The 13,309-nt window shown below is 48.0% G+C and overlaps 2 protein-coding genes across 3 annotated transcripts in view; both read left to right on the top strand.

Annotated features, from left to right (window-relative positions):
* The window catches only part of LOC120849924 (BTB/POZ domain-containing protein 6-like), a 31,853-nt gene continuing 18,544 nt past the window's right edge, over nt 1-13,309 (top strand). The window contains exon 1 of the mRNA XM_040222222.3: nt 1-113. The gene's annotated coding sequence lies outside the window, so the exon portion shown is untranslated. The remainder of the gene's footprint in view (nt 114-13,309) is intronic.
* On the top strand, nt 113-12,521 carry LOC115332245 (BTB/POZ domain-containing protein 6-like). 2 transcript variants are annotated; one of them, XM_042286157.1, is made up of 3 exons: nt 113-292; nt 4,346-4,593; nt 11,344-12,521. In XM_042286157.1, exons 2-3 carry the CDS (start codon nt 4,346-4,348, stop codon nt 12,104-12,106), a joined length of 1,011 nt encoding a protein of 336 aa, XP_042142091.1. In that variant the 5' UTR covers nt 113-292; the 3' UTR covers nt 12,107-12,521. The 2 variants fall into 2 exon arrangements, with proteins under 2 accessions (XP_042142091.1, XP_042142090.1); XM_042286156.1 differs by lacking the exon at nt 113-292 and having other exon boundaries at nt 4,334-4,593.

Raw genomic sequence — 13,309 nt, 5'->3', positions numbered from 1 at the left:
GCAAAGCTATATCGCTCTATGGCTATATCGCATTTGGCTGCTCTGTTCAGTGCCGCTGATAGGGCCGTATCCATCTCGCCATCCTTCGGACATCCAAAGTGGCACTAAACCAGGCGCGGGAGGGAAAGCAGGTGAGAGAGGGGTTTTCGCTTATCTGACATTACGCAAGCGGCGACGGGCCCGTCGCGAACACCTGAGAGGGCAGGCTACACATAGTTTCGGATTCCACGGGCGTGCGGCTGCGACATCGTGGCAACTGAATTCATCGGAACCACGGGTTCGCGGATGTCGGGTGAGTGCGGTGCGAAACTGTTCCTTTCATTTGACACGGAATTCAATCTGTTACCTTTGCGAGTGGCGTTTGAGAAGGGGAGGTGCGGTGACCTCGACGATGTATAGTTTCGTCGAACGGCGTTTTAGTCTAGGGCCCTTTCTCGATATATAAGTGCTGAACACCTCTACTGCGGGCACCGACCAAAATAGACAGATGCTCGATTGCTCGCAGGCAACATAGTTCGCGGGGAAGTACCTCAGTGAAACTTTGGTTGGGGCGCAGTTGGTACATATCCATTCAAAAATTAAAAGGTGTGAACTTAAACACGACAAAAAATCATGAGCCATTCCACTAAAGGTGGATGACCAGTGAAGCTGTTTAGCACACTACACAGACGTGACACAGAATTCTAAACAAATTTGGTACGAACATAATTATTGTCTTGATCGGTGGTCATTGTGACGAAAAGTACGCAGACTTCGTAGACGCGCTCCCCATTACGACGAGAGAAGTGAACTTGAAAATGGAGAATGACAACTTGTCTTTCTCTTTTTCATATACATTCGCGTGGACGACTGTCGCCACACCGAGGAACCGGCGGAAAGTAGACACGCGCAACGGGACCGCCACTCCGGGAAAGCGGAAGAAACTAGGCACGCAAGCGTTTTGAATGACAAAGAGAGAACGGTGCGAGTTTTTGTTGACGCACATGAGCAATCCACGGAACCCTAGCCATAAACAGCTTCGCTATAAAAAGACATGTAGGTACGACACGGACAAGCGCCATGTCGTACGTGTGCCTGTTTTCGTCCTGTTTCAGTTCGCGCCTTTTAACCTTTCAATGGAAGCACCTCATCTTTGATGTTACCTCAACTCAATTTTTATTTAACACTCAGACAATCCGCTTACCTCACACTGATTCCGCTTAATCTAATCATTGGAGTCGCCCACTATCATGCCCAAATGTGATTTCTGCGCTGACACATATGGGTATGCCGTTCGCTAAAAAAGTTAATCGACGAAAAGAGGTGGGCGGAACTTCGTTCGACGTACAGTGCTAATCACGCTTGTCTATAACGCGCGTGCGGCTTTCTCCGGGGAGCGCTAGACTGGTGGCATTCGCGGAAACTAAGCTAGTCACGTGGCGCAACGTATTCCCATATCACATTTTTAGCAAATTGAATGGTCCCACCTGAAACACTGTTAGCTTTGGAAGTAAACCAATTCACAATACCACCAGTGGCATACATCGTGCCAAGCATTAGTGCCGCATGTGGCACAAAAATGTCCTAACTAGGGAAGCAAACTTAATCAATCGTGTTGATTAAAGCACTTAAGTACGGGAGAAATTATCAATCAAAGAAAGTCACTCGAAAGGGAACTTTTCTCGCTGAACAAATATGACTTTTTATTGGGCGTTCCGCAATGTAAGGCCGAAGACATTCACTCCGTGATCGGTACAGAAGCATTTGCTTAACAGTCGGTCGTGCGTGCTAAAAACAACAACAAAAACAAAGGCGGATTAGAAACGCAATAGATTCGCCTTTGCACGGGGTACTTACACTCAAAATCGTGTCAACATAAAGCGACTATGGCCCACCTTGCTAGCAGCAATCTTAAAATTTATCCGTGTAGTCGTCACACCCGTGCACCAACCGAAAGCGTTGCTGCAAGCCCCTCCGCCGTCAACTTTGAGTCGCTGTTGAGTCTGAAGAACTGCTCTATGAGGTCCATATTCAGCCACTGAGCACATACACAAGCACAGAAAATAATACTCGGTTCCAAGTACAAACGAAGAACCCAGGGCGGAAAGCCCTGAATGCCAAACGATCATCGTCGGGCGACGGCGATTGACTGCGTAATACACAGGTCACAGGTTGCGCTCCTTCGATGCCTGCATCGCTGCGGCGGGTGGTCGTAGCTAGTCGTAGCAGATCGTGGCACCTCTGTTGCTCATACCGGAACATTAGAGCTACGTAATATTCTTGCTGCCGAAGTTTATAAGCCTACGTTCGCGGCCAACACATTTACACGAAGCCAACGCCCAGCGAACCTATCCCCCTCCTTCTCTTTTGGCCACCGGCCGCCAGGGCGGTGACACCGTCGCTGAAACTAGTGCCATGTCGTACGTGTGTCTGTTTTCATCCCGTTTCAGTTTGCGCCTTTTAACCTTCCAATGGAAGCACCTCATCTTTGATGTTATTATCTCAATTCAATTTCAATTTTTTGTTAACACTCAGACAATCCGCTTACCTCACACTGATTCTGCTTAATCTAATCTTTGGAGCCGCGCCATACTATCGGGTTCGAATGAAATGCGAACAGCGGATCTCGTGACCATCGTAAATTAGGCCGTCAATACATATGCTGCGCCTCCTGGATGCCTTTTGAAACTGATAAAACTGCGTGTTGGAGGAGAGTAGGGTGCTGCGAGGGTGTGCATCCTACTCCGATGTGTTTCACCCCCGCCATGCACAACCCAAGCTCCGACGCTACGCCGGTGGTGCGCTGGAAGTTCTATCACAACCACTTTCATTGGCTCAGCATGAGCTATGCGAGGAAGCTCGCTGCTCGCAGCAGGAGCAAGCTGCTTCTGCGCGCACCTTCGTGGAGCATTCTTGCAGCGTCATGCTCCCTTCTAACCTTTGCAGTTCTTTTGTTGCTTAACGCCCTGCAACAACTTCTCGACTTGTTTTCAATTTGCACCGAACCTGAGCGCACTGAACGTAGTAACTTAATGAAACTTCTCTTTTCTCGAATTTCGCTTTATTTTCAAAGGTATAGGCAAATTAAACTTACAAAAACAAACATAAAATAGCCTCCTTCATGACGTCCTAGGTCTTTGCTTGAGTGGCAGTGAACTAAAGGAGGGGTAGTGAGCTCATTGAGCTCTCACGGCAGCCGCACTCCCTGTCGACGGCTCGAGAGGGCACCACTAAAGCATTGGGTAGGTTGAATGAAGCGGGTGGCCAGGGCGGCTCGCATTGCATTTGCTGCGCAATTAAAGACTAATTCGGCATAACACTTCATTGGCCTCAAATGACCGCAAACACAGGGAAGGATCAGTTCAGAACGGGAGCCCCTTCGCGCTGCCATACCGCCAAATGGCAAAATCGGCAGCCACATCTGCGCCGAAGGCCTTCGGAAGGCTCGGAACCGGTCAGATCCTCGAGCCGGTATACGACCGCAGCGCCACCGCATACATCCGGGGCCTTTCTATGCTTGTTGCTCGTGCGTGCCTCATCCCAGTATCCCTTTCTAGTATGCGCTGTTTTTTCCGCCGCTTGGTGGCGGGTATGTCGACGAGTCGTTTCTCGTTTCCGTACTTTAAAAACTGCATTTGTTTCTTTTCTGATCTAAAATACTGAACAAAAACTACTTTCATAGATAATTGAAACGGTTTGCGACAATTATATTTTGTATTTCGACTAAAAAAAAGCTTTTAGCGGCTCTGACCAGTAGTAACGACAGGACCAAAGGCGTCACATATCGCGCGCTTACGGCACTGCGGGTCGACCCCGTAGGTGGAGGAGGTTTCCGCGTCGTCCGGTTAAAATATGACAAACCGATATTTAGTTGCTCTCTCTCTGTGCCCACTGGCTTGCCGGAACCCCAAGAGACGTGGAAATGGCAAAAAAGTTACACCCTTAGATATGATTGCAGGGACCTTTAACCGCACCTCTCTAGTAAATCTTAGCTCCATAGCTTGAGAAACAGATTTTTGCTAGAGAAGGTTAGAGTTACTTTAGCACCTCTAGCCCGCTGTATCCGTGGCGTGTTACGTGACATGTATACGCCTGTGGAAGAAAAAACGCGGCGCTGCCCAGGACCTGCGAGGGAGGATCACTCGATTGCCTCGCCTGCTCAGATTAAGATGTGCTTTGTCCGCGTTTGGCCTGTCTTGTCCTTGCGGGTGAGCAGTATACGCACCGGTTCCCACTCACGTCAGCGAAACGTGCGCCTCGGTAGCCAATTAATTGCTCATTGCAAAGGAACACTGGCTGGTGGAGGATGTGGAATGGGCTGCAGGCGCATTTGTAACTCGTACGTGGCTGCACAATGTCGTTTCAGATGGCGAAGCCAGTCAATGTCGCAGCACCAAGGAGAGACGACATTTGTTTCTTCACGGAGGGCAGGCACGCCGACGTTGAGTTCCTGGTGGAGCATGGCTCCGACCCACCCAAGAGCTTCAAGGCCCACAAGATGGTTCTTGCCATGCGCAACGAGGTCTTCGAAACCATGTTCTACGGAAGTCTGCCCGAGAAGAACCAAGTTCGCGTCACCGACTTGCATCCGGATGGATTTTCTGCTTTCCTCAAGTAAACGACAATACTCTTAATGCTAACAATCATAATAGCTTAATCCTCACACATATGTATCTACATGCATGTATCATTTCTTCACGTATATACTCGTGTGCCAGGTCATATGGGCTAGCCACAGATCTGTTTACCGTTAGTGCCTCTTCACGTATATACTCGTGTGCCAGGTCATATGGGCTAGCCACAGATCTGTTTACCGTTAGTGCCTCTCTAGCGCCTTTCGCCGCTTTTAGGATAAAATTCCCCGGTCTTTGCTCACTTCTACTTACTGCCCTTGCTGAGCCGTGAGGATTGCATTGGTCATCATGATAAACTGTTTGTCCTGTCAATTTATAGAATCTTTATTTTTACGATATTGGAATGGCCGGTAACTTTTGAGACTTGTCAGCATTTCTATTTATATTGAAGGATGTCTAGTGAGGGAACTGTTGTTTGCAAGTTTCAAAGACACTGGAAGTACAGATATTTTCTGTTTTGTTTGAATGTGGGGAAATTGGGGATGGAGCAAAATGAAGCTCCGAATTTCGGAAAACTTATAATTTAAACGAAAGAAATTCAGATAAACATTAATGTTTCACTGCAGTAAAAACTAAAAAAAAAAAAAAAAAAAAGAAACCCTCCTAGTTTTGGAAGAAATAAACTCCGAAAACAGGAATCCTATGCACCGAGAAACTGAGGGAAGGAGGTGATGAGAGCTTGCAGAGGCATCGAAACGCCGAGCTCTGGTGGGAGTGATTAGTGGGTAGCCCTAAAGCTAGCGCCTTTATCTCCACTGCACCGATTGAACACATTAGAACGCAGGCGTCCGCGGTGTTTGGCTTTCGCGTTCTAACGCGTTCGACGAGTGCAGGGCAGATAAGGGCTTCTGACTTTAGGTCTACGAAAACTCTGCGTTCCGAGGTCCCCGTGCGCTCGTGTCTCCACTCCCTCAGCTTCTCCGCGCATAGGCCGTTGGACAAGCTCTTCCACAACGCCCTCGTCCACTCTTTCCACAACGCTGGAGGGGATGAGAGTTCCTCTTCGTCCCTTCTTTCCAGCGTTTGCTCTGCTAGAGTGCAAAAAGTGGAGAGCTTTGCGGGAGCGCGATGAGCTAGTCCCGATTTCATGACCCACAGCGTGTAAACTAACGCTTTTAAGGCACTTTAAGCAGCCCGCGAAAATCGGTTTCTCAATGTATCGTGCTGCGATTTACTACACAGGTGCAAGCTGCCGGTGGAAGTTTACATTGAAAAAATCGAGGAATGAACTTACTTCGTTCAAAAGAACAATAAACAAACTTGTTCTGGGTAATCTAAGTCTCCACTTCGCAGAAGATGCGCGCGTAGAGAGAAGTGTTGCCGACAGATGGCGTACGCCGCGTCAAGAGAGCGTTGACCGATTTGGGTTCTTTTCCGATGGGAGAAGGTGGAAGATCCTCCCACCCTTTTCCACTTTAGCAGAGCGAACGCTGCGAAGGAGGGAAGGAGGGAGGGAGGAGAGGGGGGGAGGGAGGGAGGAGAGGAAGGGTGCTGTTGCGCGTTACCTTTTCTCCAGAACTGGAGATTGAAGCTAACGAAAGCACGCTGGGATTCCATTTCCCAAGTATTCTGTCAATAAAGGCAACGTGGGCGTTATTGAAGATAAAGTAAGTAGGCAGGCGAGCTGGTTGATGTTACACATTTTCGAAAACCGGACACGACGGACGAAGACGGGGACAACGCACAAGACGTCTCAATCGTTGAGACGTTTTGTGTGTTGTCCCCTTCTTCGTCCGTCGTCTCCGGTTTTCGAAAACGTGGGCATTATTTTGTTTACCTGTCACTACTATACTCTGTTTCACCTTGTGTTGTACCGCAGCAAAGGCTACAAGCGCGAGCTCCTTGCTCTAGGGCACATCTCGGTGGCAAAAGCTCTCGTGCACTAAGGGCATCTGCCAACGCTGTGAGCTCGCGCTTCTAGCCTTCGCTGCGGTACAACATAAGGTGAAACGGAGTATAGAAGATCGTTACATGGCACGTAAACATCGTCTCGGTAAGGATATCGGACCGGGCCGGGGGGGGGGGGGGGGGCACGAGCCCCGATGACCCCCCAAAGTCTACGCCTATACACCAACTCATGTTTACAAACAAACCGGAGCGACCCTAGCGGACGCCACCGGCGCCGCGCATGCGCGGTGGATGGTGGGCAAGAAGCCCGCCGTCGCCCATAAACAAACCATTGAATTGCGTTGTTGTCGGCGTCGGTGGGAGTCCTTGTGCTCTTTTTCGCGTTGGAATTGTTGATTCTACGTCCTCCCAACAATGTCCGACTACTTGAGCGGCTTCAGAAAAACTAACGAGGCAAAACGTTGCGTGAATAATGTGACGTGCGGCGATTCATTTCACGTGGACGCCGCAGAATGGGCGCTAAAGCCCGACTCCCACGATGAGATTCTGCTCGCTATTTTCAGTCGCGACGTCGCTCGGACTGCAAAAGCGTGGACCGTAGCTGCGATGGTGGACGTCGATACTGAAAACAGCAAGTAGAATTGGGCATTACAAGTCGGTGATGGCCACTGGTAACGATCAACACCTTCCTGTATCTGTTTACACTTAGCCTACTCACCCCAACCAACCTTCAAAAGTGTTTTGAGGCCTGCACTTAGTTCTTACCTGGTCAACGTTTGGTTTACGGGCCGCTGTCGTTTAACGAGCTGACGACAAAAAGCAGCCAAGTTTGAAAGAGCTAGCAGACGACAGTTCGAACGGATACGCAATAGAGTGCGGGCAAGAAGCACCGCGTCCCGCGTCAACAAACCATTCGAATGTCACGTTCTCGGCGTCTGTGTAAGTCTGCATACTCTTTTTCGCGTTGGAATTGTTGATTTTACGTCCTCATCGAAACGTCTTACCACTTGAATCGCCTGAGCGAAATTACCAAGGCTCGTTATGCCGCTAAACTTTCCGTAAATAATTTGATGTGCGGCGATTCATTCGCATGAACCCCGCAGAATGGACGCCAAAACCATGAGATTCTTCTAGCTATTTTCGGTCGGGACGTCGCTCGTGCTGCAAAAGTTTAGAAGGTAACGGCGATGATCGACGTCGATACTGAAAATCGGAAGCGGGAACAGACCAAGCCTAACAAGTCGGTGATGGCCACCGGTACCAATGATCAACATCTTGTATCTACTGTTTACATTGAGCCTACTTAAGTCTTTTGAGGCCTGCAATTACTTCTTATTGCAATCACCGGGTCAAAGTTTGGTCGACGGGCCGCTTTTGTTTGAACGAGCAGACGACAAAATGCAGACAAGTTTGAAAGAGCAGACGAAAGTTCGAACGATCAGGCGGCCGTGTGAACTTGAAGACGCACTGAACCCGTGGGTGGTCCGGACAACTTGGCGGTTTTCTCTCGTTTATGTTGGAACAAAGCAAATACATCTGGCGACCACAAAGTGTTGTCCGCACACGCAATCGTAGTTCGACAGCGTCTGGTTTGCCCTTTTCACGGCTACTATCCACATTCTCGGACGAACGGAGGGGGAGAAACACATGAAAACTGATCTTCAAACCTTTCCAGAGTTTCTTGGTACAGCCCCCGTCGCAGCATTTTGACGATAAGGCAGGTTTTTTGTCTCGTATCTTCCAAGGAACACAGGAATGCATGTCTGGCACGGCGACTTCTGCCCACCGCCCCAGACCGGAAGTGCGTCCGGCGCGCCACCACCGCGGCGTGACGTAGGAGAGTTGAGTTGGTGTATAGTCGGGTTAAAATATAACGTACTGATATTTAGTTACCCTCTCCGTGCCCGCTGGCTTGCCCGAACCCCAAGAGACGTGGAAACCGCAAAAAAGGTGGACGCTTAAATATGATTGCAGGGCCCCTTTAAGACTGCTTACGTGTACGAATGCAAAAGCAGTCCTACACGCAGCGCAGTATTCCTACAAGCTGCGCGTCCCACTGTCTTCCGCAAAGGCCGGCCGGGCAGCGCGACATGGCTGAAAAGAGAGAGTAGAACACCTGACACAGTAGTGCACAGAGAAAGGGAGCGGCAATTTCCTGCTCCTCCTCCGGCCTCCAGCAACACCTCCTAGAGAAGAAGGCCGTAGCGCTCTTCTCGTGACGTCGCAAAGGAAGGCCATCAAGGGCGCGCGTCGAAGCGAAGGCAATGCGCGTGGATCGACCGTCGTAACGCACTTTCTGTCACATACGCGTGTCTTGTTAGCTAAAATGAAAGCTGCACATTGCAACGAATCATAGGAACATTTTATTACACGGGCAAAACATTACACCGCTAAATAATCGATACGAAATGGCACGTGGTATGCATAGAAGACGTCTATAGAAATATGTGATTGTTTTAAGTAGAAAATATTGAGTCACGCAATTATTGCTGTAGGAATGCATGCATATTTTATACAGAAATATTCCGACAAAATGGTGAGACACGCAGTGATTGGACACAGCAATACAGATCAGTTAAAAATCAAACAGACGTAGCCAACGCGGACACGGCTCGACAGTGTCACTTACGATCATGTAAGCGATGTTATCGCGTGCAGTCACTGAATCAAAATTAATGTAATTTCGATCGAATGACAATATGGGATCGGCAAATCAGCTTGCGACGCTCGTATAATCAGTCAAAACAGCGAGCTGATTAAATCCCGTATTATTTAATCAAAATATATTAACTTTTTGTGTGGCAGGGGTACTAAACTTATTATTTACGGTCAACTAATTTACTTCTCCCTATGGGCTCGAGCTGCCTAAGAACAAAATATAACCTATTTTGTATACAATAATACTATTACCTTAATACAGTTAAGATTCTAGTATAAACGCAGTAAAGGCAACAAAATAACATTAGTATAAATAAACACACAAGCAGAAACAACGCACTTTCAATAATTACACAAACTTGTTTTTTACCTTCCAGTAAAAACTAAAATATTACCACGCATATTTACAAATGTAGACGCAATTGAAAACGGATAACGACGAAGAACAAGATTCTATTCTATCACGAGATTAAAAAAAACTCGACTGCAGCACTTTACTGGCGTTTTACATGACCAAGAAAGCCCGTAAATAAGTTGTTTCTCACCTTTCGATCGCATCCATACGTCCCACAAGATCCATCACGAAAACATTTGAACACGAACTTCAAGAAGTCTCTCTCGGTCGAGAGAGAGGTCATCGGCCAGTGTCATCGTTGACTAGTTGCCACACACGTCACTCAAACCGTAGCAGGACTTGTTTCACGAATCCACGTAAATGCCGTAATATCAAGCAAACACAAAAAAAAAAAAAAAAAAAAATACCCGAGACTGCGGTGACGATAAAAAAAATGATGGGTAGGAGGATCAAAAGAATCACACACACGCACAAGCACACGAGAGCAGCAGCAGCAGTGTGGGACGAGAGGCTTAACATTGTCGACCGATATCTTGCTCGTGTGCGCTCCCTCCCTGCGGCGATAACTGGATTTTTTTTTTTCGGTTCCTTTCCCTTCTGAAATGTCTCAGCGTTACTTTGCAGACAGTCAGCAGCTCACACACAACGTAAATTTACCAGAATTGGAGCCCGTACGAGGGAAGAAGATTTCGCATCGAAAATTCGGAGCCGGTTCATTCGAAAAGTGTGGGGAGCTGCGGGACTGTGCGTAGTCCCGCGATTACGGGGATAATCATAAATATGAATTTGGTACTTACGTATACTTCGGTGTATATTACGTTTATATTATATATATCATAGATAGTACAAGACTGCGCTTTTAAAACGTGTATTAATGTCGGATAAACGCCCACGAACAATACGGCGCCGCTCGAGAAAAAACTTTTTTTTTTCACGTCGATATGCGCCGATAGCAGAAATTTTCTCGCGTAGTTGCGCCATGGCCTTCCTTCCTTTGACATTGTGACGTAACCACTCGGAGCGATCAGGCCTTATTTGTAGGAGGTGTTGCCTCCAGCCACGCCTGACACATGACCCGAGAAAGACAAGAGAGCGGCGGCCGCTTCCGTGCCACCCTTTCTCTTTTATTGGCGCGCGGGCCGCAGCGCCAGGAGAGGGCCTTCTCTGTAGGGAGGCGTTCCTTGGAAATATAACGCGTCGCAGCCAATAGAACTTTACAGTATGCCATTTCGCTCAGCCAATGGGAAAATGGGAATTTATTTGCCGTTTTTCGCACTTACAGTCGCCGCTGGCTCCGCGCCATGGGACAGTTAATGCTCTCGCATTAAAAATCTTGGCGAGCATAAATACCCTTTAGTGTCCCTTTAAGGGCAGCTGTCAGTGCTACAAGCTCGTGCTTCTAGCACTTCCTGCTGTACCAGGGGAAACGGAGGAAGGACAGATTTAAATCGAGATATTTGGCATGTGGCCTTTTTAGGCACTACTAAAGAGAATTGGATTGTTTTCTTAACATGTAAAATAAACCGCAGTTGCCCTTGTAAAATCGTTAGTTTACACGCTGCACAGCGAACACGGCACCCTGACGTCGCATCACTGCGGTGGCGCTGCAGTCGGCGCATGCACAGACTCTTCCCTTTACACCAATGTGGGTTCTGCGCAAGCGCAACGCCCACACGTTGCGGGCAAACGCGGGCTTGTTTGTAAACGTGATGGTCTATAGGTATGCATCAACATTTCTTATCTCCATCAAGATCTGCGCTTGCCCGCCAGCAGTTCTGGAAACCTCCCAAATGCAATATGGCAAGATCATTATAAAGTTCATCACCTTCGTTTCTTCTTATCACGTCCTTTGATTCGCTTTTGTTCTAGGTACCTCTACAGCAAGGAAGCCACATTTGTCAACGTCAAGCAAGCATTGCACACACGAGCAGCCGCCCAGAAGTACATGGAGTCGGAGCTCGTGGAAGCCTGCCACAAGTTCATCAGAAATTCGATGCAGTCAACCGACGTTTGCGACGTCTTAGAATATGTCGTAAAGAACGGCAACCTCGCAAACTTCGACGACCTTATCAACAAGTTTCTGAATATGAGCGGTTTTCAAGTCCTGGAGTCGAAGGCGTTCATCGCCGCGTCAAAGGAAACTGTCCTCAGGATACTTAAGGACCCGCAGCTGAACGTCAAGGAATACAATGTTATCAAGAGTGTCTACGCATGGGCGATTGCACGTTGTGGAACAGAAACTGGCATAGCTTCCCCCACAGCGATTCAATCAACCATGAGGCCGTTCCTGCCAGAGCTTAGGTTCCTGACGTTGTCTCCTCTGGAGTTCGTCGAAGGTCCAATTACGTGGAACATCCTGACGGAGTCAGAGGCGCTGGCTGTCCTCAGTAACATCGTAAAACACGGCTCGAAGGAGTGGCCAGTGGGGTTTTCCACTAACAGGCAAGCCAGGACAGAGGTAACCTTAGGCAGTGGTCAAACAGCGGGGGGGTACTGGATGCACCCTAGCAATATGGCAGTGCCTGTAGCCAGTGCCACAAAGCAGTCGACCACCAATGTTGCTCGCAGTGTTGGTGTCACCCCGGGTTTTGGGCACTCAAAAGCACCCAGTTCAGTTTATCCTTTTGGTTAGGTTACGTTACCTTAGGTTAGGTTCACCTGAGCCCTACAATTTTTTTCCTTCAATGCGATCCTCAAACTTCGTTGGGAGATGGAACTCGTCATAAACCGACGCCCGCGGGTAAACGAATCTTTGGTCCTATTTTGAAATATTTCATTCACCGATTTTCAGTTTTAGCAATTTATTAATTGTATTAGTTCCAATACCTCAAGCAAAAGGCAAAAATATAAATGAAAAAAAAAAACGTTTGTGCGTGTGTTCTCCCGGCAGTGTTGCCAGATGGAAAACATCAGTCAGTAGATTGACCTCCTACATATCAGTAGGTCACCCAACAGTCAATAAATTCTAAAAAAAAAAAAACTTTTTGCATTCCTGACCGCCCTTAAGAGATAATAAACATAATAAATAATATACTAAGACATGAAAATTTGTTGTTTTTTTGCTTGCTGCATGTTTTTCCTTCTAATTCGAATTTTCCAGCGGCCAAGTGCACATCACATCCTTTGCAGAAAGCAAAATGATTACCTTTAGCACTTTCCCACGCTGTATTATACTTTCGTATATAATTTTTCTTTCTTGAGGGGGCCGGAGGGGTGCGACTGCCGCTATCTGAAGACTCGCCGCTCATAATCGTACGTGGACGAAACCAGGCAAGACCAGTCGGTTTTGTAAGTGCGCGCATACAGGGCTGCGTTGGCTCTTACGGCTTTGGGTGGATAGCTGAATAAATCGAGGAAAACGTATAGATATAGTCTCGTTTTGAATAATTCTACATGCGGTTGCTGGCTAATATTGGAGCGCTATATAGTTCCTTGAAAGCAGAGTAGCGCAGGGCCGTTTATGGCGAGAGTTTGGCCAGTGGGTGTGGCAACAAAGCGACGAAGGCGCCGGAGAGGAGAAAAGTGAAGGTAAGGGAGGGAGAGTGCCGAAGGAGCGAGAGAGAAAGAGAGGAGCAAAAAGGAGACTGTTGTTATTTTGACGCAACGCTGTCGGCGCCGTGCACTGTTGAGGCTACGCGTCGTCCGCTACGGGCTTGTTTCTTTTTCGCCTGAATAAAGGTTTGGGTTCAAACGTGGAGAAACTTAAAAAAATAACTTAAATAACACTATACCATTTTCTGGCCGGAGCCTGCCAAATAAAAGGAAAGAACCGAAATTTGGATGTCGATCCCATGAATTCCGCCGGGCGAATGGATGAAAATGGTGGCCCTCCCCG

The sequence above is a fragment of the Ixodes scapularis genome, unplaced genomic scaffold (genome assembly GCF_016920785.2).
Source record: "Ixodes scapularis isolate PalLabHiFi unplaced genomic scaffold, ASM1692078v2 PGA_scaffold6__148_contigs__length_123643588, whole genome shotgun sequence".
NCBI classification, from domain to species: Eukaryota; Metazoa; Arthropoda; class Arachnida; order Ixodida; family Ixodidae; genus Ixodes; species Ixodes scapularis.
The sequence above is the reverse complement of the archived record's forward strand: the minus strand, read 5'-3'. Positions and strand labels throughout refer to the sequence as shown.